This window comes from Bactrocera neohumeralis, unplaced genomic scaffold (assembly GCF_024586455.1).
Source record: "Bactrocera neohumeralis isolate Rockhampton unplaced genomic scaffold, APGP_CSIRO_Bneo_wtdbg2-racon-allhic-juicebox.fasta_v2 cluster11, whole genome shotgun sequence".
NCBI classification, from domain to species: domain Eukaryota; kingdom Metazoa; phylum Arthropoda; class Insecta; order Diptera; family Tephritidae; genus Bactrocera; species Bactrocera neohumeralis.
The window spans coordinates 5,736,646-5,759,884 of record NW_026089624.1 but is presented as its reverse complement, the minus strand read 5'-3'; the positions used below and the strand labels follow the sequence as shown (position 1 = coordinate 5,759,884).

At 41.4% G+C, this 23,239-nt stretch overlaps 1 protein-coding gene and 1 long non-coding RNA gene across 3 annotated transcripts; both read left to right on the top strand.

Moving 5' to 3' along the window:
• The first annotated feature begins 4,335 nt into the window (after positions 1 to 4,335).
• On the top strand, positions 4,336 to 11,221 carry LOC126765751 (calcium/calmodulin-dependent protein kinase type 1-like). Its single transcript, XM_050483495.1, has 3 exons — positions 4,336 to 4,493; positions 10,418 to 10,505; positions 10,576 to 11,221. Exons 1-3 carry the CDS (start codon positions 4,438 to 4,440, stop codon positions 10,924 to 10,926), a joined length of 495 nt encoding a protein of 164 aa, XP_050339452.1. The 5' UTR covers positions 4,336 to 4,437; the 3' UTR covers positions 10,927 to 11,221.
• Positions 11,222 to 13,684: 2,463 nt separating this feature from the next.
• LOC126765780 (uncharacterized) lies at positions 13,685 to 23,019 on the top strand. 2 transcript variants are annotated; one of them, XR_007668573.1, is made up of 5 exons: positions 13,685 to 21,304; positions 21,494 to 21,600; positions 21,658 to 21,789; positions 21,852 to 21,948; positions 22,020 to 23,019. It is a non-coding gene; the product is annotated as an uncharacterized LOC126765780 (long non-coding RNA). The 2 variants fall into 2 exon arrangements; XR_007668572.1 differs by having other exon boundaries at positions 21,654 to 21,789.
• The last annotated feature ends 220 nt before the right edge of the window (positions 23,020 to 23,239 follow it).

The following is a 23,239-nucleotide window of genomic DNA, read 5'->3' as shown; positions in this document are numbered from 1 at the left end:
AATCGCACGATAGGGAGTCGCCTTGTCTGAAACCTCGTTTGGTATCGAAAGGCTCGGAGAGGTCCTTCCCGATCCTGACGGAGCTTTTCGTGGTGCTCAACGTCAGTTTACACAGCCGTATTAGTTTTGCGGGGATACCAAATTCAGACATCGTGGCATAAAGGCAGCTCCTTTTCGTGCTGTCGAAAGTAGCTTTGAAATCGACGAAGAGGTGGTGTGTGTCGATTCTCCTTTCACGGGTCTTTTCCAAGATTCGGCGTATGGTGAATATCTGGTCGGTTGTTGATTTTCCAGGTCTGAAGCCACACTGATAAGGTCCAATCAGTTTGTTGACGGTGGGCTTTAATCTTTCACTCAATACGCTCGATTGAACCTTATATGCGATGTTGAGGAGGCTAATCCCACGGTAGTTGGCGCAGATTGTGGGGTCTCCTTTTTATGGATTGGGCATAGCACACTTAAATTCCAGTCGTTGGGCATGCTTTCGTCCGACCATATTTTACAAAAAAGCTGATGCATGCTCCCTATTAGTTCTTCGCCGCCGTGTTTGAATAGCTCGGCCGGTAGTCCGTCGGCTTTGTTGTTCTTGAGGCGGGCAATTGCTATTTGAACTCCTTCATGGTCGGGTAATGGAACGTCTGCTCCATCGTCATCGATTGGGGAATCGGGTTCGCCTTCTCCTTGCGTTGTGCGTTCACTGCCATTCAGCAGGCTGGAGAAGTGTTCCCTCCATAATTTAACTATGCTCTGGGCATCAGTGACTAGATCACCTTTGGGGGTTCTACAAGAGTATTTAGTTTAATATTGTTAATAAATGGGTTGGGAATGAACGAAGTCTTATATTTAACAACCGTATACAAACATAAATCAAAATATCATTGCTCATATTGAATTTATTATTTTCATTGGTTCTTACCTCTTACCAAAAAATATGTAAATGTAGGGATTTGTTGCATCGTTCAAGAGCACTTATAAAAAATGTTAAACAATGAAAATTAAATAAATTTGTGAAATTTAAAGGTATTTGATGAAACGTTTTGTAATTTGAAGCATCATAGTTTTTTTTTCAAGGGAAAATGATTAAAAACATTTATTGATTGAGAGCTAACAAGCTTAAATCCTATTATTGGGTATTGAAAGGACAAAAGTCAGTTCTTATAGTGTACTTCAATTAAATTTAAATAGTTTCTCCATGTAATAAATAACCACTATATAGTAATTTTTAGTCGTACTAAATGTTGGGTATTGGGTTGATAAATGCCCAAAAATTGTAATTTTGTTCAATCTGGCCATAATGGAAAATGTTATAAAAAACGCTAATTTTGAGGCGCTCTCACACTGGAATAAGTTTAACATCCCTTTATTCCTGAAATGAGGTATAAGTAAAAAGTTATTAATTCAGATAATGGTAAATGTTCAGCAGAGCGGCTTTTCCGAAAACGTGCACCAATTTTCACGGGAAATGTCTTAAAATACTCGTTTTTAGTTCTACTTTACGAGTATGTTAAGCGTGTGCTTTTAAAAACAATATTTTCTTTGTTTTAATGGAAAAACATCGTATTTCCCGAAATCAAAAATTCACTTTTGCACTTAACACGTCTTTAGATGTTAAAAATATATTTTCTGTCAATTATGTACACGTAATTATTGATGTTCTTTAATGAATTAATTAGAGAAATGGTTTTTATTGTTATTTTTATAAAAATATGTAAAACTTCACAATCACTTCACTTCAACGAAAATGGCAAGGTTATGTTCAAAATTATGGCATCGCTGTTGTAAATTCGAATCTATTGATTCATGCACTGAACGTTTTCGAATTATCGATACTCTCGATATTCGAGACTGAACGATAATTTTGTTCGCGCTCGAAAAAAATAACCCTGGTCGGTCCAACACCCCGGCGTTCATAATTCTTCTGTGTCCAACTTCTTCTTCTTTCTGCAATAATAATGAATTATAAATTTTTCTATTATATATTTCGCATTTTTACCAATTCTCGTTCAGACCCGAATATTGGGAATATTGATATTTCCTATTATGTATTTCTCATTTTTACCAATTCTCGTTCAGACTCGAATATTGAGAATATCGTAATTTTAATTTATTTTTATTTTTCCAATTATTATTATTTTTCTATTACGTGTCTCTCATTTTTATCTATTCTTGTTTAGTCTCAAATATCGAGAGTATCGACATTTCGAAACCGATCGCTGCTTGTATCACTAGTATCCAATTGAATTTCGAACAGTGATGCCATTTATAGCGTAAATATCGTGCAAAATCATAATATTTCTTTTTGTTTTCATTACAAAAAAACATAAAAATCGGTAACGCGCCATATATATTCGTGAATCGGAATTAAAAATGAATTAGACATTTCCCGTGAAAGTTGGTGCACGTGTTCGGAAAAGCCGCTCTGCTGAACATTTACCGGAATTAGAAATAAAAATAAGTGTTTAGCCATTAAATTGGGAACTTTATTTAACTATCCACTGATCGAACTCAAGAGTGTTTACATGGTAGACGATTTATCGAAGAATCCGTAACAATGTTTTTACTTTAGCACAGAATGGTATCGACTTTCTGCAAAGTATTGAGACGACATATGAATAACATTAGCAATAGTGATCTCAGTATATACAGTAATAAACCTTTTCTTTGTTTACATACATATACTCACCTCTAGAAAATCTTAGGGTGTTGTGTTACACTTTTTTTGCTACTTTCATGGTAATCAGGGTGTTGTGTTAGCATTTGAACTACATATAAATTTTAAATTTTGATGACCGAGACTTTAAAAGATATTAAATAATGCAAGTGTTTACGTTATTTAAGTGATTATATTGAATTACTTTGCATATCTGTTCAATTTTATTGGGATATTAGTTGTTGTTTAATGTTAAATCAGTTGTTTTTTTGTGCAATTTTTAAACACGCTTCAAGTATTTCCAAATTTTTGCATGCAGTAGGATACAATCTTGGGTGGTAATTTGTCGTGTGACATATACAAATTGACAACTCGTTAGCGTGAGTTTGAAATGAAAGATATGTCGAAGTTTTTAATAAGAATACATATTAGTGTTAATAATAAAGTTTATATTAAAAATTGTAGAGCCTTTTTATTGCTGCGAAAATTCACAACCCGACGTTTTAAAATATGTACTTTTTATAAGAATTAGAACATATTTTTCTTTAAGAATTTTTAATAGGCAGGCAGCCAGCCCTCATTTTCGGCACATCAAATTTTTGAGCATTTCACATAGGTAACTACCTCCCCCTTCTAAAAGTTAGCTTCTGTATTTTAATATATTTAATAGAGTTGTAGGATTTCGGATGCATTTATTGTGAGAGCTTAGAAATCTTTATTAATTATTAAATTATTTTGTGCAATATTTTTATTTAAATTTTTATGTAAATTATTAATTATGTTTATTTTAAGTTGAAAAGGTGAAAATAGGCCTACCGGGGAACCGAACACCTAATAAAAAGTCTGTAACGCACTTTATTGCAAACCTCTGGGGTGGTGTGGAAAATGCAAAACTTAAATATTGAAAAATAAATTATCAAAAATAGTATACGGATGAGAATTAGAACGATGTATTAAAAATTTAGTTTCAAATGCCTAAATATCTACTTTCCAAATTAAAATTATTGGTAATAATATTTCAAAAACTTACGAATACAAACCGTTTTATGTTTTCTGTCTGTCAATTGAAAACAAATACATTCAGAAGAAAACTCACCACCGAGAAATCTAAGAACAGGGCTGCTTTTTATTAATAAGAACTCACTACATAAAGAATATCTGACTATCAGTAAATGATATTTTTATGGGCGAAACATGACACACTATGGCGTTTAAATCAAATATTAGTAAATATATGTCATTAATAAATAATTTCCTTTTATATTAAGCAACAATATTTATAGTTTCTGTTATTTAATAGAATAAATTTGCTAAGTATTTACTGCTTCAATGTATACAGCACTACGTTGCTACCTCTGAAAATCCAAGATGGCCGCTATTCACCCCTCAGAAAGCTACCACGAAAAGGTTATCTACTGTATATACTGTGATAGTGATAAAGTATAAGGTTACACTAACCACCATCTTCTTTTGAGATGAGAAGAAGAAGCATAGAACAGTAAATGTAAATTGCAATCAAAAACTGTAATACTTTTGTTAATTCGTAAAACTGACTTAGAAAGTTCGTATACCTTGTGTAGCTTCTTATCAAAGCTAAAGAACTTGCAAATAACACCGCAAAGAATTGTGGCTTTTCCCATAACGTTCTTAGTATACTATTTATACCCTTGTATAATCAAATTTAGTAAAGTGTTTATAATATCTTTATTAATATAGGGGAATTCGAATTTGACTCGCCATACTGGGATGAAATAAGCGAATCAGCTAAGACTTTTATTCAAAACTTAATGTGTGTAAACGTGGATAAACGGTATACCTGTAAACAAGCACTGGCACACCCTTGGTAAGTAAAAGAATTTAAATGTATTTAGATGTTTAAGATCGATGTATGGCACTTGTCACAGTCAGTTTGTAAGTTAGTTTCATAATCTAATTGGGAACACAGCCAAGAACAAAAAGAAACTACGAAATTCTGATCCGTTTGATATTAAGTAAAAGAAAAGACTGTTGGTTGCACAAAGCTATGGTAATTGTTCAGCAGAGCGGCTTTTCTAAAGACATGGTCCAATTTTGTTTCGAAATATCTTAAAATTTTTGTTTTTAAAACTATTTCAACAATAAATAACTCTCATCCGGTTAAAAACAAGATTTTTTTGTTTTTAATGAAAATGTGTAATTTTTCTCGGAGTTTAACATATACTTTCCATCATTCACTTACAATTTTTTTATCACGTTAAATATATACTTTCAATCATTCATTTACACATTTTTTTTAATGTTTATTTATTAGTAACATCGGCGTAGAGCCGACTGTCGTGGGAATTCTTTTTTTTTACGTGACCTCATGTTGCTTACCCAATACTGCGACACTAGCCTTTACGGCTGTGCATTCTGCACATAGTTCGCGCGCTGCGCCGCCACTCACCCCGAGTGGCCAACAGAGGACCTCCACGGTCCCCAGGAGCTCAAACAGGCAACATAGCTCCCACTCTGAAAATTTTTCGCAGAACTTTTCTCTCGAAAACTCGCAATGTCGACTCATCAGTTGTTGACATCGTCCAAGCCTCTGCACCATATAGCAGGACGAGTATTATGAGTGGCTTATAGAGTTTGGTTTTTGTTTGTCGAGAGAGGACTTTGCTTCTCAATTGCCTACTCAGTCCGAAGTAGCACCTGTTGGCAAGAGTTATCCTGCGTTGGATTTCTAGGACATTGTTGGTGGTGTTTACGCTGGTTCCAAGATAGACGAAATTATCTACGACTTCAAAGTTATGACTGCCAGCAGTGACGTGAGTGCGACGAATGTTTGTTTGATGAAAGGAGATATCTCGTCTTGCCCTCGTTCACTGCCAGACCCATTTGTTTTGCTTCCTTGTTCAGTCTGGAGAAAGCAGAACCAACGGCGCGGGTGTTGAGGCCGATGATATCAATATCATCGGTATACGCCAGCAGTTGTACACTCTTATAGAAGATGGTACTTTCTCTATTTAGTTCTGCGCTTTGCCTGAAACCTCGTTTGGTGTCGAACGGCTCGGAGAGGTCCTTTTCGATTCTAACGGAGCTTTTGGTATTGCTCAACGTCAGCTTACACAGCCGTATTAGCTTTGTGGGGATACCAAATTCAGACATCGCAGCATAAAGGCAGCTCCTTTTCGTGCTGTCGAAAGCAGCTTTGAAATCGACGAAGAGGTGGTGTGTGTCGATTCTTCTTTCACGGGTCTTTTCCAAGATTTGGCGTATGGTGAATATCTGGTCGGTTGTTGATTTGCCAGGTCTAAAGCCACACTGATAAGGTCCAATCAGTTTGTTGACGGTGGGCTTTAATTTTTCACTCAATACGCTCGATACAACCTTATACGCGATGTTGAGGAGGCTTATCCCCTTAGTTGGCACAGATTGTGGGGCCTCCCTTTTACGGATTGGGCATAGCACACTTAAATTCCAATCGTTGGGCATGCTTTCGTCTGACTATATTTTACAAAGAAGCGGATGCATGCTCCATATCAGTTCTTCGCCGCCGTGTTTGAATAGCTCGGCCGGCAATCCATCGGCCCCCATCGCTTTGTTTTTCTTCAGGCGGGTAATTGCTATTCGAACTTCTTCATGGTCGGGCAATGGAACCTCTGCTCCATCGTCATCGATTGGGGAATCGGGTTCGCCTTCTCCTGGTATTGTACATTCACTGCCATTCAGCAGGCTGGAGAAGTGTTCCCTCCACAGTTTAAGTATGCTCTGGGCATCGGTGATTAGATGACCTTTGGGGGATTCACAAGAGTATACTTTGGTCTTGAAACCTTCTGTAAGCCGCCGCATTTTTTCGTAGAAATTTCGAACGTTACCCCTGTCGGCCAGCTTATCAAACTCACGCATTTCGGCCTCATTATTTTTCTGTCTGCAAATGCGTCTCGCTTCCCTCTTCAGCACTTGGTATCTATCCCATCCCGCACGTGTTGTGGTCGATCGTAACGGTGCGAGGTAGGCAGCCTGTTTTCTCTCCGCTGCGACACAACACTACTCGTCGTACCAGCCGTTCTTTTGCATTTTCCGAAAACCAATGGTTTCGGTTGCAGCTGTACGTAAGGAGTTTGAAATGCCGTCCCACAGTTCCCTTATACCGAGTTGTTGACGAGTGCTCTCAGAGAGCAGGAGTAAAACCCGAGCAGAAAATCGTTCTGCTGTCTGTTGTGATTACAGCATCTCGACGTCGAACCTTCCTTGTGTTTGTTGACGTGCGGTTTTTGGTGCACAGAGGCGGGTGCGAATCTTGGCTGCAACAAGGTAGTGGTCCGAGTCGATGTTAGGACCTCGGAGCGCACGCACATCTTAAACACTGGAGACGTGTCTTCCGTCTATCACAACATGATCGATCTGGTTAATAGTTTTTCGATCCTGAGACAGCCAGGTAGCTTGATGAATCTTCTTATTCGGGCCCCAGCGAAGTCGATCAGCCTCAACCCATTTGGGGATGTTTCGTGGTGGAGGCTGAATTTACCGACCGTAGTGCCAAAAATACCTTCTTTGCCCACCCTGGCGTTAAAGTCGCCATCGTGGCGGGGGCAGTTCTCATAGGTGCGCTCCAAGCGCGCATAGAAGGCATCTTTGGTCACATCGTCCTTCTCTTCCGTCGGGGCTTGGACGCAAATAAGCGAAATGTTGAAGAACATCGCTTTGATGCGGATTGTGGCTAGACGTTCACTCACCGGAGTGAATGATGGTACTCGGCGACGGAGTCTCTCTCCCACCACGAATCCCACACCAAACTTGCGCTTTTTTATATGGCCACTGTAGTAAATGCCACAAGGACTTACTCGTCTCTGTCCTTGTCCCGTCCATCGCGGTCCCACACCCAGCGCACAACCCTATGTAGGGGATGTTTCGGCTTCTCACTTTAGCTCGACTTCGAACGGATGTTTCTAGGCTACCCAGAGGATACTTGGTCAAAGACCGGAAGTTGTGAGCTACTGGAGTCATATGTAAAAGAATCGTTTCTGGCCACTCCCAAGTGAATGGCGATCAGAGAACTTTCCTCACTTGCGTGAACTTCTACACATGACTCCATCCTCTAACTGGGTCGGCTTCACAGAATTTTCTGAGAGCACATTTAGCGCTCTACCCATTGCTACGGACGTATGCGTTGGAGAACGTCGATTCCGCAAGGTGATCGCAGCAGCTACCGCTCGCTTCATCCCGGCTAGAAGAATAGCGGAAATCCTCCCCAATTTCCCAGCTGAAGCAGATGTTTTAGCCAACGAGCGCGACACCTTATGCCATGCCGATCCCGGGGATCCCCGAATAAGGGATCTCAATTTGGTGATTCGGCGTATGGTAAATCAACATAAGCGGACGAAATGGATTGAGCACCTGAAGTCCTGCAACCTCTCCACCGGTCTGCATCCTTTGGTAGACAAAGGCAAACGATGTGTTAACCGACGGCAGCGCAAAATGTCAAACGACGAAATATTCTAAATCCATTGGCCCAGATGGAATTAACATGCTAATACTACAGCATCTAGGCTCGACGAGAGTAAGCCATCTCACCAAGGTGCTCAACCCTTCCCTGACCACTCTTCAAATACCCGATGTGTGGAAAGTCGGAAGAGTGGTCCGACTACTGAAACCTGGGAAGCCCGTAAACAAAGGGGAATCTTATCGTCCGATGACTCTCGTCTCCCCAGTAGTGAAGACACTTGAGGCCTTGCTACTCCCGACCTTCACTCACCACCTGAGCCTAGTCAACCACCAGCATGGATTCCGAAAAGTGCACAGCACCACCACAGCAGTTAGCGCCATAAACGCTCAGATAATTCGTGGTCCTAACCGAGAGAACGATCCTCGTAGCGTTGGACTTGTCAAAAGATTTTGACACAGTCAACCACACAACGGTATTGCAGGACATTGAGGAAACCACGGTTCCTCCAGGGTTGAACTTAATATTGAAGTCGATGGCGTGAAAATTCCGACTGTCAATAACCTTAAGATTTTAGGTGTAACCTTCGATAGTCTATGCTACTTCACTCCACACACGACCGCGATGATCGCCTAGGTACAAAAGCCGCAACAAAATCCTCTAGTCGCTAGCCGGCAGCACATGGGGTAAAGACAAAGAAACGTTGTTGGCAACATACTAGGCAATCGGCCGGCCGGTCCTCAACTACGCAACACCTATATGGTCGCCTGGATGCAGTGGTACGCAGATGAGGAAACTCCAGATCTGTCAAAATACTGCGATCCGGACCACGACGGGATGCCTTTTGTTGTCTCCCATCGAAAACCTACACAGTGAAGTGCTTATGCTCCCAGTTAAGGAGCATAATGAACTCCTCTTCAAGCAGTTCCTGCTAGGATGTTTTCGTAGAAATCAGCCTTGCAGCCACCTGCTTGGTCATAAAGAGGTCTTTCCTTGACTACGTCGACGACGTCGTACAGTATGCCGACTGGCCTTCAGTCGCAACTGACCTCCGACGAGTACTGACCGCCATTCACAGTGGAGATATTAACACCTTCACCGACTCCCTTCCCGTGAATTTCGTTCTTGGAGTCAAACTACCACCAACGCAGACGAAGAGCTCGAGTTGCCGCGAGAAACGCGAATGACCCTAGCGCAGCTTCGTTCTGGATATTTAACTCCTACTTACCCAGAATAGACCCAGGCATACCCAATGTATGTCCAGCAAGCAATGAATCTCTGCATGACACTGACCACCTGTTTGCATGCCCTACCAACCCCACTCATCTAACACCCTTTTCCCTTTGGTCCGACCCCGTCGAAACAGCACGTTTCCTGGGCCTCCCGTTAGATGACGTCCTAACGGGGATTGATAACCGTTGAAACAATAACAACAAAATTTTCATTTATATATTTTTTGATAAAAAAACATGAAAAACAACACAACAAGTAAATTTCGGCCAGATTATGTGAGATATTATGGCACCACTGTTGTAAATTCGAGGGCACTGTTGATTCATGCACTGTTTACGAATTATCGATGGTCTCGATATTCGAGTCTGAACGATAGTCGACAAAAATCAGAAATATATAATATAAAAAATTATCATTCATTATTACTTGTTTCTTACTATGGATTACATTTATTTGCTATTAACATTGGCATATTTTTTGAATATTCACATTAAGTACGAATATCGAGAGTATGAAGTAACGATTGAAATTTTATTCTGTATCGTATATCTGAATTTTATCAATTCTCGTTCTGTCTCGAATATCGAAAGTATCGATATTTCGAAACCGATCACTGCTTCTATCAATAGTGACCAATCGAATTTCAAACAATGGTGTCATGTATAGTGTGTATATCGTGCATAATCGTAATATTTTTTATTACAAAAAATATAGAAATAGGGCATGTACCCTATTTAATGTTGAAGTAGATTTAAAAAACCAAAATTTTGAGATATTTTCCAACAAATTTGGACCATGCTTTCAGAAAATCCGCTCTGCTGAACATTTATCCTTAATACTCCCATTGGCAGAAATATTGTCAAAGTGTAAAACATTTGTAGTTTTTTGGCTTTGTACGTAATTTGTTATTTTTAGATTATATATATATTTCATGGCATAATTCAAACAATTTGTTTGATCAGTATCAAGAACACCAATGCTAAATTGAAATCTGTAAACAATTTATATGTAACACCTTTACTCTTACCTCTTATAAAAATACGAAAATATATGAACATACATAGTATATACATATGCTTATATTTGCACATTTTCTAACCATAGCTTTTATTGTTGTTTATTGGAAGGATATCTGGTAACGCAGCGAGCAATAAAAATATTCATGGTACAGTGTCCGAGCAACTTAAAAAGAACTTCGCGAAATCGCGTTGGAAAGTAAGTAGAATCTAGTGAAATTTCTCGATTGTATTTTAATAATTTTTCCATTTCCTCATACTCATTTCAGCAAGCATATTATGCAGCGACCGTTATTCGCCAAATGCAACGAATGGCACTCAGCAGTAATAGTGGATGTAGTAGTAGTAAGAGTAATATACTACCAACGGGAAATGTAGTATGTAGCGGCAGCGTTGTGACGTCAGAAGAAGCTGAAAGACTTATCAGCAGTAATAGTGAGGAGGCAATTCGCAGAAAAAATGTGAACTCAAGTTCCAACAGCAGCAGCTCTCCACATGAGCTCTCAACTGATTACAATGTATCTATTGCCAATGAACGCAAAGATAACCAACCATTGGGAAGTAATAATTGTAAATGTAGCTCTCCTGCTTGTGTAAATGGCAGTGAAACACACTTGTAAGCCTTTCCAAAATAAAGGGAGATACAATCACTTATAACAGGTTTTAAGTCATATAAGGATAACAAATTCTAGAAATAAATTTTTTTTAGAACTTACTTTTGTATAAGTCTGTATTTAGTTGAATGTGGTCAGAACACGCCCCGAAACTTCCATGTAATAACTTAAATTGGAAACGATAAAATTTATCATAAATAATGCATTAGTTAATTAAAATATGAAAATACAGTTATTGACCTAATAACTGCAAGTTTAAATAAAGAGCTACAAAAAATGTGAAATTCTATGCACAATAAAACAGCTATACTTTGTATCTTCGTGGTAATAATCGGTGTTAACAATAAATAATATACATACATACCAACAGATCCTGTTCCGGGTTGCTGTAGCTATGGTATACAATTAATACTATTATAATCTACTGAAAATTAATAATGAGAGCAATGTGGTTGGTTTGAATGCCAAAGTAATTCTCTACTTTATTGCTAATCTTAAATATAATATAAGTTAATTCTATGATCAGTGCTCGCGTCTTTGTTGTAGCTATTCCACGAAACGCTTGTCAGTTTATGTTGATTATGCAGGTGCGCCAAATGCTGTCAATACAATTATCTTCATATTGTTGTAAATCCTCCTTAAATTTCGTTTTCTTATAAGTTATTTTATCAACAATATTTCGTTTTATTTAATACAAATTTCCATTTGTCTTGCATTTGGTATTGGTTGTACCTGAATTGTTTGATATATTTCTTTTCCAAATTGAGGAAACTTTACTAATATTACATATCTTCATCTGTAATAATACCTTCACTTAACAAGTTGTTTTGGCTAGTCATTATGATTTCTTTTATTCTAATTACATTTGTTTCAATATAAATTATGTACATTTTCTAGTAATTGATTGTCGCATGTTTGTTTCGTTACAGCTTTAAGTTCTGAGTTGATACTCTTCATATATTCTATTTCATTGCCAAAATTTTCAGTAATATTCTGTTGTTTATTAATTCTAATACTCTCGCAACAAAGTTGCTAAGGAGAGTATTATAGTTTTGTTCACATAACGGTTGTTTGTAAGTCCTAAAACTAAAAGAGTCAGATTTAGGGTTATATATACCAAAGTGATCAGGGTGACGAGTGGAGTTGAAATCCGGATGTCTGTCTGTCCGTCCGTCCGTCCGTCCGTGCAAGCTGTAACTTGAGTAAAAATTGAGATATCATTGTGAAACTTTGTGGGCAACATCGGCCCACTGCCATGCCCACAAAATGGCGAAAACCGAAAACCTATAAAGTGTCATAACTAAGCCGTAAATAAAGATATTAAAGAGAAATTTGGCTCAAAGAATCGCATTAGGGAGGGGCATATTTGGACATAATTTTTTTGGAAAAGTGGGCGTGGCCCCGCCTTCTACTAAGTTTTTTGTACATATCTCGGAAACTACTATAGCTATGTCAACCAAACTTTATGCCTTTCCTTCAGGCACTTCCATATACAGTTCAAAAATGGAAGAAATCGGATAATAACCACGCCCACCTCCCATACAAAGGTTATGTTGAAAATAACTAAAAGTGCGTTAAACGACTAACAAAAAACGTCAGAAACACTAAATTTTACTGAAGAAATGGCAGAAGGAAGCTGCACCCAGGCTTTTTTTAAAAATTGGAAATGGATGTGGCGTCGCCCACTTATGGACCAATAACATATAACAAGGGCTGTGTTTTCGGTGATTTAACCCAGTTTGGATCGATAAGTGTTAATTTATGTTTGTCGTCATTAGAGCAATGTCTTGAAGGAGAGTTGTGTAATACATGCAATGGATGGAGCCATGTTGTTGTTGTTGTTATAACAGTTTCTCTATCCCCGTTAGGATGGTAAGGGTTATCTGTGTTGTCGTCGACGTCATTTAACGAGAGGCCCAGGAAACGTGCTGTTTCGACGAGGTCGGAGCAAAGGGAAAAGGGTGTTAGATGAGTGGGTTTGGTAGGGCATGCAAACAGGTGGCCAGTGTCATGCGGAGATTCATTGCTTGCAGGACATACATTGGGTATGTGTGGGTCTATTCTGGGTAAGTAGGAGTTAAATATCCAGAACGAAGCTGCGCTAGGGTCATTCGCGTTTCTCGCGGCAACTCGAGCTCTTCGTCTGCGTTGGTGGTAGTTTGACTCCAAGAACGAAATTCACGGGAAGGGAGTCGGTGAAGGTGTTAATATCTCCACTGTGAATGGCGGTCAGTACTCGTCGGAGGTCAGTTGCGACCGAAGTCCAGTCGGCGTACTGTACGACGTCGTCGACGTAGTTAAGGAAAGACCTCTTTATGACCAAGCAGGTGGCTGCAAGGCTGATTTCTACGAAAACATCCTAGCAGGAACTGCTTGAAGAGGAGTTCATTATGCTCCTTAACTGGGAGCATAAGCACTTCACTGTGTAGGTGTTCGATGGGAGACAACAAAAGGCATCCCGTCGTGGTCCGGATCGCAGTATTTTGACAGATCGCGAGTTTCCTCATCTGCGTACCACTGCATCCAGGCGACCATATAGGTGTTGCGTAGTTGAGGACCGGCCGGCCGATTGCCTAGTATGTTGCCAACAACGTTTCTTTGTCTTTACCCCATGTGCTGCCGGCTAGCGACTTGAGGATTTTGTTGCGGCTTTTGTACCTAGGCGATCATCGCGGTCGTGTGTGGAGTGAAGTAGCATAGACTATCGAAGGTTACACCTAAAATCTTAAGGTTATTGACAGTCGGAATTTTCACGCCATCGACTTCAATATTAAGTTCAACCCTGGAGGAACCGTGGTTTTCTCAATGTCCTGCAATAGCGTTGTGTGGTTGACTGTGTCAAAATCTTTTGACAAGTCCAACGCTACGAGGATCGTTCTCTCGCAGGGTGGTTTCTGGTTAGGACCACGAACTATCTGAGCGTTTATGACGCTAACTGCTGTGGTGGTGCTGTGCACTTTTCGGAATCCATGCTGGTGGTTGACTAGGCTCAGGTGGTGAGTGAAGGTCGGGAGTAGCAAGGCCTCAAGTGTCTTCACTACTGGGGAGACGAGAGTCATCGGACGATAAGATTCCCCTTTGTTTACGGGCTTCCCAGGTTTCAGTAGTCGGACCACTCTTCCGACTTTCCACACATCGGGTATTTGAAGAGTGGTCAGGGAAGGGTTGAGCACCTTGGTGAGATGGCTTACTCGCGTCGAGCCTAGATGCTTTGGCATTAGCATGTTAATTCCATCTGGGCCAATGGATTTAGAATATTTTGATAACATTCTGAACCTCCTCATCGGTACAAGTAAGTGGCGCGCGGTCGTTTGGCATTTTGCGCAGCCTTCGGTTAACACATCGCTTGGTTTTGTCTACCGAAGGGTGCAGTGTAAACTGCCGGCTAACATAGTTCGCGCACTTCTTCGGGTCCGAAAAGGCATGACCATTGCATTGAACTTCAACTCGGTCGTCTTGTCTCTTCCGGTTAGACAAAGCCTTGATAGTAGCCCAAAGCTTACTCACATCGGTGGAGAGCTTGCAGGACTTCAGGTGCTCTATCCATTACGTCCGCTTATGACGGTTTACCAATCGCCTAATCTCCAAATTGAACTCCCTTATTCGGGTATCCCCGGGATGCAATGAATGGAGCCATCTTTAGACCTTCTCAGGCCGTTAGACACACAGGGAGTGGACCACGAGTTACGTGGCCCCATGTTGCCTACGCAATACTGCGACACTAGCCTCTACGGCTGTGCAATCTGCACATAGTTCACGCGCTGCACCGCTACTCACCCAACAGAGGACCTCCACGGTCCCCAGGAGCTCAAACAGGCAACAAAGATCCCACTCTGACTTGTCCCGCCCAACCTTCATCCCGCTCCAATCCTCGTGCGAGAAGCAATCAGCAACTCCTGGTTCCTCGCACAGTCTGTTCCGTGTGTCAGCCCGTCACACGTCGGAACGTCACATCAGTTAAGTGCAATTCTGGTGTCACTTCCCGGCGTATTCCGGTCTGCTCACCAGGTGAGTGGATTGAGTCGTACGTTGTCCAATACTGCAAGAGTCTGCCCTCGCAACACACAACAGTGGCGTCGCCAATCAACACCATAGTGCGACAACCGCCCCTGCGAGTTCTACAGCAGCAACAAACCCCACCTATACGCCATCCCTTCACCCACAGGATCACCCACGGACACCCGCGACAAACCTGTTTACTTCAATTCAACTGCAACGGACTCCAGAGCAAGATCGAGGAGATAGTTGCACTTATGAATCGGGAACGCGTATCGATAGCTGCGGTCCAAGAAACCAAACAAAACAGCCGCTCAGATCTTCTGAGTTGTGCAGGTTTCAACATAATACGTAAAGATCGCGAGCGAGATAATGGTGGTGGCCTAGCCTTCATATTGCGCAACACCGTGCAGTATCGTCTAATCAATGAAGACATCGACCGCAAGGGTACAACCCTAGAATGTCGGGGTATAGCTATCCGGTCAGGCGATGTCGAGCTCGAAATATTTAACATATACATCCCCCCAGGTACATGTTGCCTTACAGGATATCACCCGAATATAGGCGCGCCACTTCGTGGTGAAAACCGTTTGGTACTAGGCGACTTTAACGCGCACCACGATCTTTGGCATTCCTGCCTGTCAAATGATCGTAGGGGGATGGAGCTGGCGGAACAGATTGACGATTCGACATTCTGCACAATGAATGACGAAGCCCCCACCAGAGTTATGGGCACCTGTAATAGCTCGCCCGATATTACCACTGCTAGTGGTGGTCTGATAAATACCATAACCTGGCGACCTATGCTTACTCTCGCATCAGACCATCTGCCCATAATTATCTCGATCGAGAAACCTCCCGATCTTGTTTCTGTGGACAACCGCACCTTCGTTAACTTAAACAAAGCTAACTGGGTCGGCTTCACAGAATTTACTGAGAGCACCTTTAACGCCATCCCTGAATAAGGGATCTCAATTTGGAGTTTCGGGGATTGGTAAACCATCATAAGCGGACGAAATGGATAGAGCACCTGAAGTCCTGCAACCTCTCCACCGATGTGAGTAAGCTTTGGGCTTCTATCAAGGCTATGTCTAATCCGAAGAGACAGGACGACCGAGTTGACGTTCAATTTAATAGTCATCCCTCACCGACGGCTGCGCAAAATGCCAAACGGGGGATACGATGGGGAGGTTGAGAATGTCATCAAAAAATTTAAGTCTTCCAAATCCATTGGCCCTGATGGAATCAACATTCTTATGCTAAAGAACTAGGCTCGACGGGAGTAAGCTATCTTACCAAGATTCTCAATCTTTCGCTGACCACTTTTCAAATACCCGATGTGTGGAAAGTCGGAAGAGTGGTCTGTCTACTGAAACCTGGGAAACCCGCCAACAAAGGAGAGTCCTATCGTCCGATAACTCTCCTCTCCCTAGTAGTGAAGACACTTGAGGCCTTGCTACTCCCGACCTTCACTCACCACCTGAGCTTAGCGAACCACCAGCATGGATTCCGAAAAGTGTTCAGCACCACCACAGCACTTGGCGTCATAAACGCACAGATAGTTCGTGGCCTTAGCCAGAAACCACCCTGTGAGAGAACGATCCTCGTAGCGTTGGACATTGTCAAAAGCTTTTGACACAGTCAGTCACAGAACGCTACTGCAGGACATTGAGAAAACCACGCTTCCTTTAGGGTTAAAGAGGTGGACCATGAACTACCTGAGCGGTCGACAATCATTCGTACTATTACGAGATGAAACATCTAAACTGAGAAGAATTAAACAGGTGGTTGCGCAGGGTGGTGTCCTCTCCCCGCTACTGTTTAACTTCTATATTTAGAAACTCCCACAGCCACCAGAGGGGGTTTCCACAATTTCGTACGCTTATGATTGCACGAAATTGACGTCGGGGAAGGGAATCGATGGTATGTGTTCAAAAGTAAACAGCCATCTCTCCGACCTTTCTTGTTTCCTCACTGCACGGAACCTAACACTTTCCCCAACAATATCCACAGCGAACATATTTACGAACTGGACGAAGGTGTATAGACTTGAGCTTAGTATTGCAGTCGGTGGCGTCAAAATTCCGACTGTCAATAATCCTAAGGTTTTAGGCGTAACTTTTGATAGTCTCCTTGATTTTCCGTACCACCGCGATTCTCGCCAAGGTACAGAGCCGCAACAAAATCCTCAAGTCTCTAGCCGGCAGCACATGCGGAAAAGACAAAAAAAACTTTGTTGGCAACATACGAGGCAATCGGCCGGCCGGTCCTCAATTACGCAGCATCAATATGGTCGCCTGGATGCAGTGGTACGCAGATGAGGGAACTCCAGACTTGCCAAAATACTGCACTCCGGACCACGACGGGATACCTCTTGATGTGTTCCATCGAACACCATCCATCGAAGAGGTCATTCTTTAACTACGTCGACGACATCGAACAGTACGCCGACCGGACTTCGGACGCAAATAACTTCCTACAGGCACTCACCGCCATTAACAGTGGATATATTAACACCTTCACCGACTCCCTTCCAGTGAATGACGTTCTTGGAGCCAAATCATCACCCATTGCAGACGACGAGCTCGAGTTGCCGCGAGAAGCGCGAGTGACCCTAGCGCTTTCCTTGAAATTTATTTCCTGTTTCATAAACCGTTTGATTTTCATGGAATGATCGTTTTTCACGGCCTTTATTTCTATAATAAAGCATCTGTCTTTGATTTAATTTCAATTTTGCGGTTGTATCATTGTGCTTTATTTTTCCGTTATAGAATGAATAGTTTGATTTTTGCTCGCCCTCTTTTTTCGGAATTGGAGACTCTCCAATCGGTACCCGTATAGTGTATCTAAGAATCCAAGGGATTGTACTTGCGGCTTAATTTTGACAATGATTGGTACAAATCGTTAATTATAATTAATTTTCTATTAGACACTTTACTCAAAATTATAACTATTATAATTTTTATACGTTTGGAATATTTTGCTTAAGGGTATAATAGTTTTGTTCACTTAACGGTTGCATGTATCACCTAAAGTTAACCGAGATACATTTAGGGTTATACAAATATAAGTGAACAAAATGGCGAGACGAGTTCAAATACGGGTGATTGTCTGTCTGCCTCTCCGTCCGTCGGTTCTTGCAAGCTATAACTTGAGCAAAAATTGAGACATCTTGATGAAACGAGTTCGTAAATAGGCGTAGTCGGACCACTGCCACGCCTACGAAACCCAGTTAACCGAAAACTTATAAAATACCATAACTACATATAAACTAAATTAAGATATAAAACTCTTATTTGGCTTAATGGATCACGGTAGCAAGGAGAATTTGTGGATAAAAAAATTTTAAAATGTGGCCGTGGTCCCGTCCGCTTATAAATTTAATGTACATATCTCCTAAGCTAGTGAAGCACATTTGCTGAGCGCAAATATTATAAGAACTGCTACCAACAGTGTGAAAATAGATGAAATCGGAAGATTATCCCGCTCACTCCCTATATAACGGTACTGTCCAAACTATTAATAGCGCAATAAATCAATAACTAAATACGACAGAGACATTAAGTTTTACTTCTGAGATGGTTCGGAAGGGTTTTATGGGAGCCTGTGTGGAAATTGGACGATGGACGAGGCACCGCCCACTTTTTGGTGAAATCACCTTTCTCGGCACCCGACTTACCGATTCCGACTGAATTTGATACCTGACATTCTTTTCATATTCCTATATCATAGTGAGAGAATGGAGTCATGTGTAGAAGTTCACGCAAGTGAAGAAAGTTCTCTGATTGCCACTCACTTGGAAGCGGCCAGAAACTATTTCACTACATGTGCTTCAAACAGCTCACGACTTCTGGTCCTAGACCAAGTATCTTCTGGGTAGCCAAAGAACATCCGTTTAAAGGCGAGCTAAAGTGAGAAGGCGAAACATTCCTTCCACAGGGTTGTGCTCTGGTTTTGGGACCGGCGACGTAAAAAACACTACCAATGAAAACTAATCGACAGACTCGGATAAGAGACCCCTCTTTAGATGACGACCATGGCAAACGAATTAAGGATTACGATTTGAAGACATTCGCCTGGAATGTACGGTTCCTTAATTGGGTTCCGCTGCCCGGCTGGTTGATGTCCTTGGTAGAGTGAAGGCTGACATCACCACAGTCCAGAAATGCGATGGACGGGACATGGACTGAGACGAGTAGGTTCTTGTGGCATTTACTAAAGTGGCCGTATAAAGGAGCGAAAATTAGGTGTGAGGTTCGTAGGGGGAGAGAGATTCCGTCGCTGAGTACTGTCATTCACCCCAGTGGATAACGTCTAGCCACAATCCGAATCAAACCGAAGTTCTTCAACATATCGCTGATTTTCGCCCACACCCCGACGGAAGAGAAGGACGATGTGACCAAAGATGTCTTCAATGAGGTCTTGGAGCGCACCTATTAGAGCTGCCCCCACCACGATGTCAAAATCCTGCTTGGCAACTTTAACGCCAGGGCTGGAAAGGAAGGTATCCTTGGCAACATAGTCGGTAAATTCAGCCTCCACGAGGAAACATCCCCAAATGGGTTGAGGCTGTTCGACTTCGCCGGGTCCCGAAATATGGTTGTCTGTAGTAATAGAGAGTAACAGGTTTAGACAAGCTATCTGGATGTCTCCGAATCGAAAAGCAACCATCCAGACCGACCATGTTGTGATAGACGGAAGACACGTCTCCAGTGCTTAATCTGTGCGTACGCTTCAAAGTCCAAGATTCGCACCCGCCTTTGTGCAGCAAAAAACGCACGTCAACAAACAAAAGTAAGGTTCGACGTCGAGAAGCTGCCATCACAACCGATAGCCGAACGATTTTCTACTCGGCTTGCACTCCTGCTCTTTGAGAACACTTATCAACAGCTCGGTATAAGGGAACTGTGGGACGGCATTTCAAGCTCCTTACCTACAACTGCAACCGAAACCATTGGTTTTCAGAAAATGCAAGAGAACAGCTGATACGACGAGGAGTGCCGTTTTGCAGCGGAGGGAAAGCAGACTGCTTACCTGGCAACTTTACAGTCAACAACAACCCGTGCGGGATGGGATATATACGAGAGTTGAAGAAGGAAGCGAGATGCATTTGCAGACAGAAAAAGAAAGTGACTGAAATGCGTGAGATCGAAGCTTGACAAGCTGGCCGACAGGAATAATGCTCGAAAACTTCTACGAAAAAATGCGGCGGCTAACAGAAGGTTTCAAGACCAGAGCATACTCTTGTAGAACCCAATTATGTGGTCTAGTCATCGATGCCCAGAGCATACTTAAATTATAGAGAAAACACTTCTCTAGCCTGCTGAATGGCAGTGAAAACATAACGCCAGGAAAATCGAACCCGATTCCCCAATCGATGACGATGGAGCAGAGGTTTCATTGCCCGACCATGAAAAAGTTCGAATGGCAATTACTCGTCTGAAAAATAACAAAGCAGAGTGGGCCGATGGATTGCCAGCCGGGCGGCGAAGAACTGATAAATGATGACGGCTGGTGGAGAAAATAATTCGAGCAGGTACAATTCTCTATAAGAGTGTACGGTTACTAGCGTATGCCGATGATATTGATATCATTTGCCTCAACACTCGCGCCGTAGATTTCTCCAGACTTTATAAGGAAGGAAAGAAAATGGGTCTGGCAGCGAAAGATGGCAAAACTAAATATCTCCTGACATCAAACAAACGGTCGTCGCACTCGGGACTAGGCTCCTGTCTTCGTCTATCCTGGAAACAACATTAACACCAACAATAATGTCAGCCTCGAAATCTAACGCAAAATAACTCTTGCTAACAGGTGCTGCTTTGGATTAAGTAGGCAATTGAGAATCTAAGTCCTCTTTTGACGAACAAAAATCAAACTCTATAAGTCACTCCATTGAAAATTCCAGGTGGAGAAGGACCTGCCTTCGCTTGGATTCTCCAATTGGCGCCACGTTGCGAACAGAAGAAACGACTGGCGCGCTGTTGTTAACACGGCTATAATCGCGTAAGCGGTATCTACACCAGCAAAGAAGATATCATAGTACAAAAGTGGGCGAAATCGGAACTAGGCGGGGTACTTCCCATAGAGCATAATTTTCAATTCTATTTGAATATTTTACTTTCCAATACATAAATCAAAAAGCAACTAATATAATGGAATACATTTTTATGACCAATATCGCCCGAATCCATCCAACACTGTTTTAGCCCCTAGCTACCAAATATGTGAATATACTTTTGACAGAAATTGTCGGTCAATTTGTCAGATATACAACTGAAATTCAGAGCGTACCATTTCCGGATAATAGTAATTCTGTCTCTCGAGAATGGGTTGAATCAGGTCAATACTTCCCTGAGCCCACAATTACTTAATTTCGAGGTTTCAGGTGAGTTTATGCTGGATATATGAATAAGTTAAGCGCGTGATCCAAGTCAAAATGTTAGATACTAATGTGGCTGCAAAGTGGTTTGCAGCGCAAATCGGTTTTAGGGCGGTTGCCACGCCCGGGTAGGACTATGTAAGCGATTAATGTTTCTAATAAATTTGTTTCTCTCTATGTACTTGAATTAATTAGGACGCGTGATCGAAAACAAATGTTTAATCACTAATGGCGGCCAACGGGTGACACGTTTGCAGTGCAAAGCGGTGTTAGGGCGATTGCCACGCCCCTGCTAGGACTATGTAAGCGATTAATGCCTCTAATAAATTTGCTTCTCTCTATATACTTGAATTAGTTAGGCCGCGTGATCGAAGACAAATGTTTAGGCACTAATGACGGCCAATGCAAAGCGGTTTTCGCGCGATTGCCCTAGGGTGACACGTTTGCAACGCCATGCCCCTTAGAGGGCCACTGCCACGCTCCTGGGAAGTGTAAGCGGTTAATGACTTTATTTTATTTGGTTCTATTTATACTATATATCTGGATGAAATAGGCTGCGTTATCCAAGTCACCCGTTGAGACAATAATGGAGGCCAAAGGATGACAAGTTTGCAGTGCAAAACTGTTTTTGAGCGATTGTCGCGCCCCTAGTAATACTATATATTCTGAAAAAATATAAAGTAACGGAAATATAATCCAGAAATTTGCCATTTTATTTCAGACCCAAATTAAATACTATTTCTATTTTTGAATATAATATATAATGCTAAGATAGCGCTGAAAATAATATCCGTAACTGAAAGTGCTAAATTTTAAACGAAGCGGCTTGATAGAGAACTTGAAATGGATGTTGAATTCAGCTCTAGCTGTGATCTGTTCGATTGATACATTCGCGGTTTATCCTCCAAGTTTTCCGACATAGAAAAATCAGTAATTGGAAAAATAAGGAAACAGCGGGAAACGCAACGATACTCATTGCAGCTGTGTGCAAATTACAATTTATAATTGGGAGTTTTTACCCATGTGATATTTTATCTCTAACTTATTCACTCAGCGTGATTCTTCAGAAAGAATCGGTCGATCTGTCAAAGGCAGCAGATATGTAACGTTTCGAAATCGAAGACAAAAAGCTGAGGAACATTCCGAGCCATCCACAAAAAAATGGCGGCAGACCAAAAAGTTGACAAAGAAAAACCGAGAATCTGCGGTCGACAAAACGCGGAAATTTCTGCGTGAGAACTGGCGAAGAATACTAAAGGGTCTCAGTGTACATTCCTCTGTTGAATAAAATCGACGAAGATTTGAAGACGCGCTTTATAAGAGAACTATTGGATGGATGTGCTTTGAAAACGAAAGAAATGGAAAATCTTATTGACTGCTTGATAGATAGATTCATAGGCCCTTTGGATAATGACAACGTCGTGCGGCGTTTAAAGTTTATAGGTGAACTTGATCACTGGCAGTGCCATTTTGCGCAGAAGAAAAAGTCAAAAGACAAGAAGTTACCGACTACTGCATTGGAAACGCTGAAGGACTGCGATGTAGAATTACGGTATATCCCACAATTCATAGCTTTCTTCGCATATTCTGCACACTTCCTGTGATCGTACTATTTTCTCAAAGGGTGTTAATATAATATTTTTGAAATGTTTGCTACATGATATAAAAATAAAGTGCCATGATACACGTATACAAGACGGTTTGTATCAATACATACATTATTTTTGCTCTTTAAATCAATTATACCGTCGCAGAGGGCGGTGGAGGTTAAAAATAAAATTATTATTCTTGGCATGCTTACACTCGTATATTGTGTTTGTGTATAACTTGAAAGTATTGTGTCACCTCCGTCTTCTTTTTTGTATGTTTCGCATATTTTCTTCGGAGTATATAAAGTCACCTTTTTTGTAAGTGATTTTTATTCTGGTATGAAAGCACTTT

What these genes read in the sequence shown, in the direction of transcription:
- LOC126765751 (XM_050483495.1), top strand. Translation starts at nt 4,438, where the DNA reads ATGTGTGTAAACGTGGATAAACGGTATACCTGTAAACAAGCACTGGCA. An exon ending in CAAGCACTGGCACACCCTTG is followed by an intron (nt 4,494 to 10,417) that starts GTAAGTAAAAGA and finishes GTTTATTGGAAG; the next exon opens with GATATCTGGTAACGCAGCGA. An exon ending in TCGCGAAATCGCGTTGGAAA is followed by an intron (nt 10,506 to 10,575) that starts GTAAGTAGAATC and finishes TACTCATTTCAG; the next exon opens with CAAGCATATTATGCAGCGAC.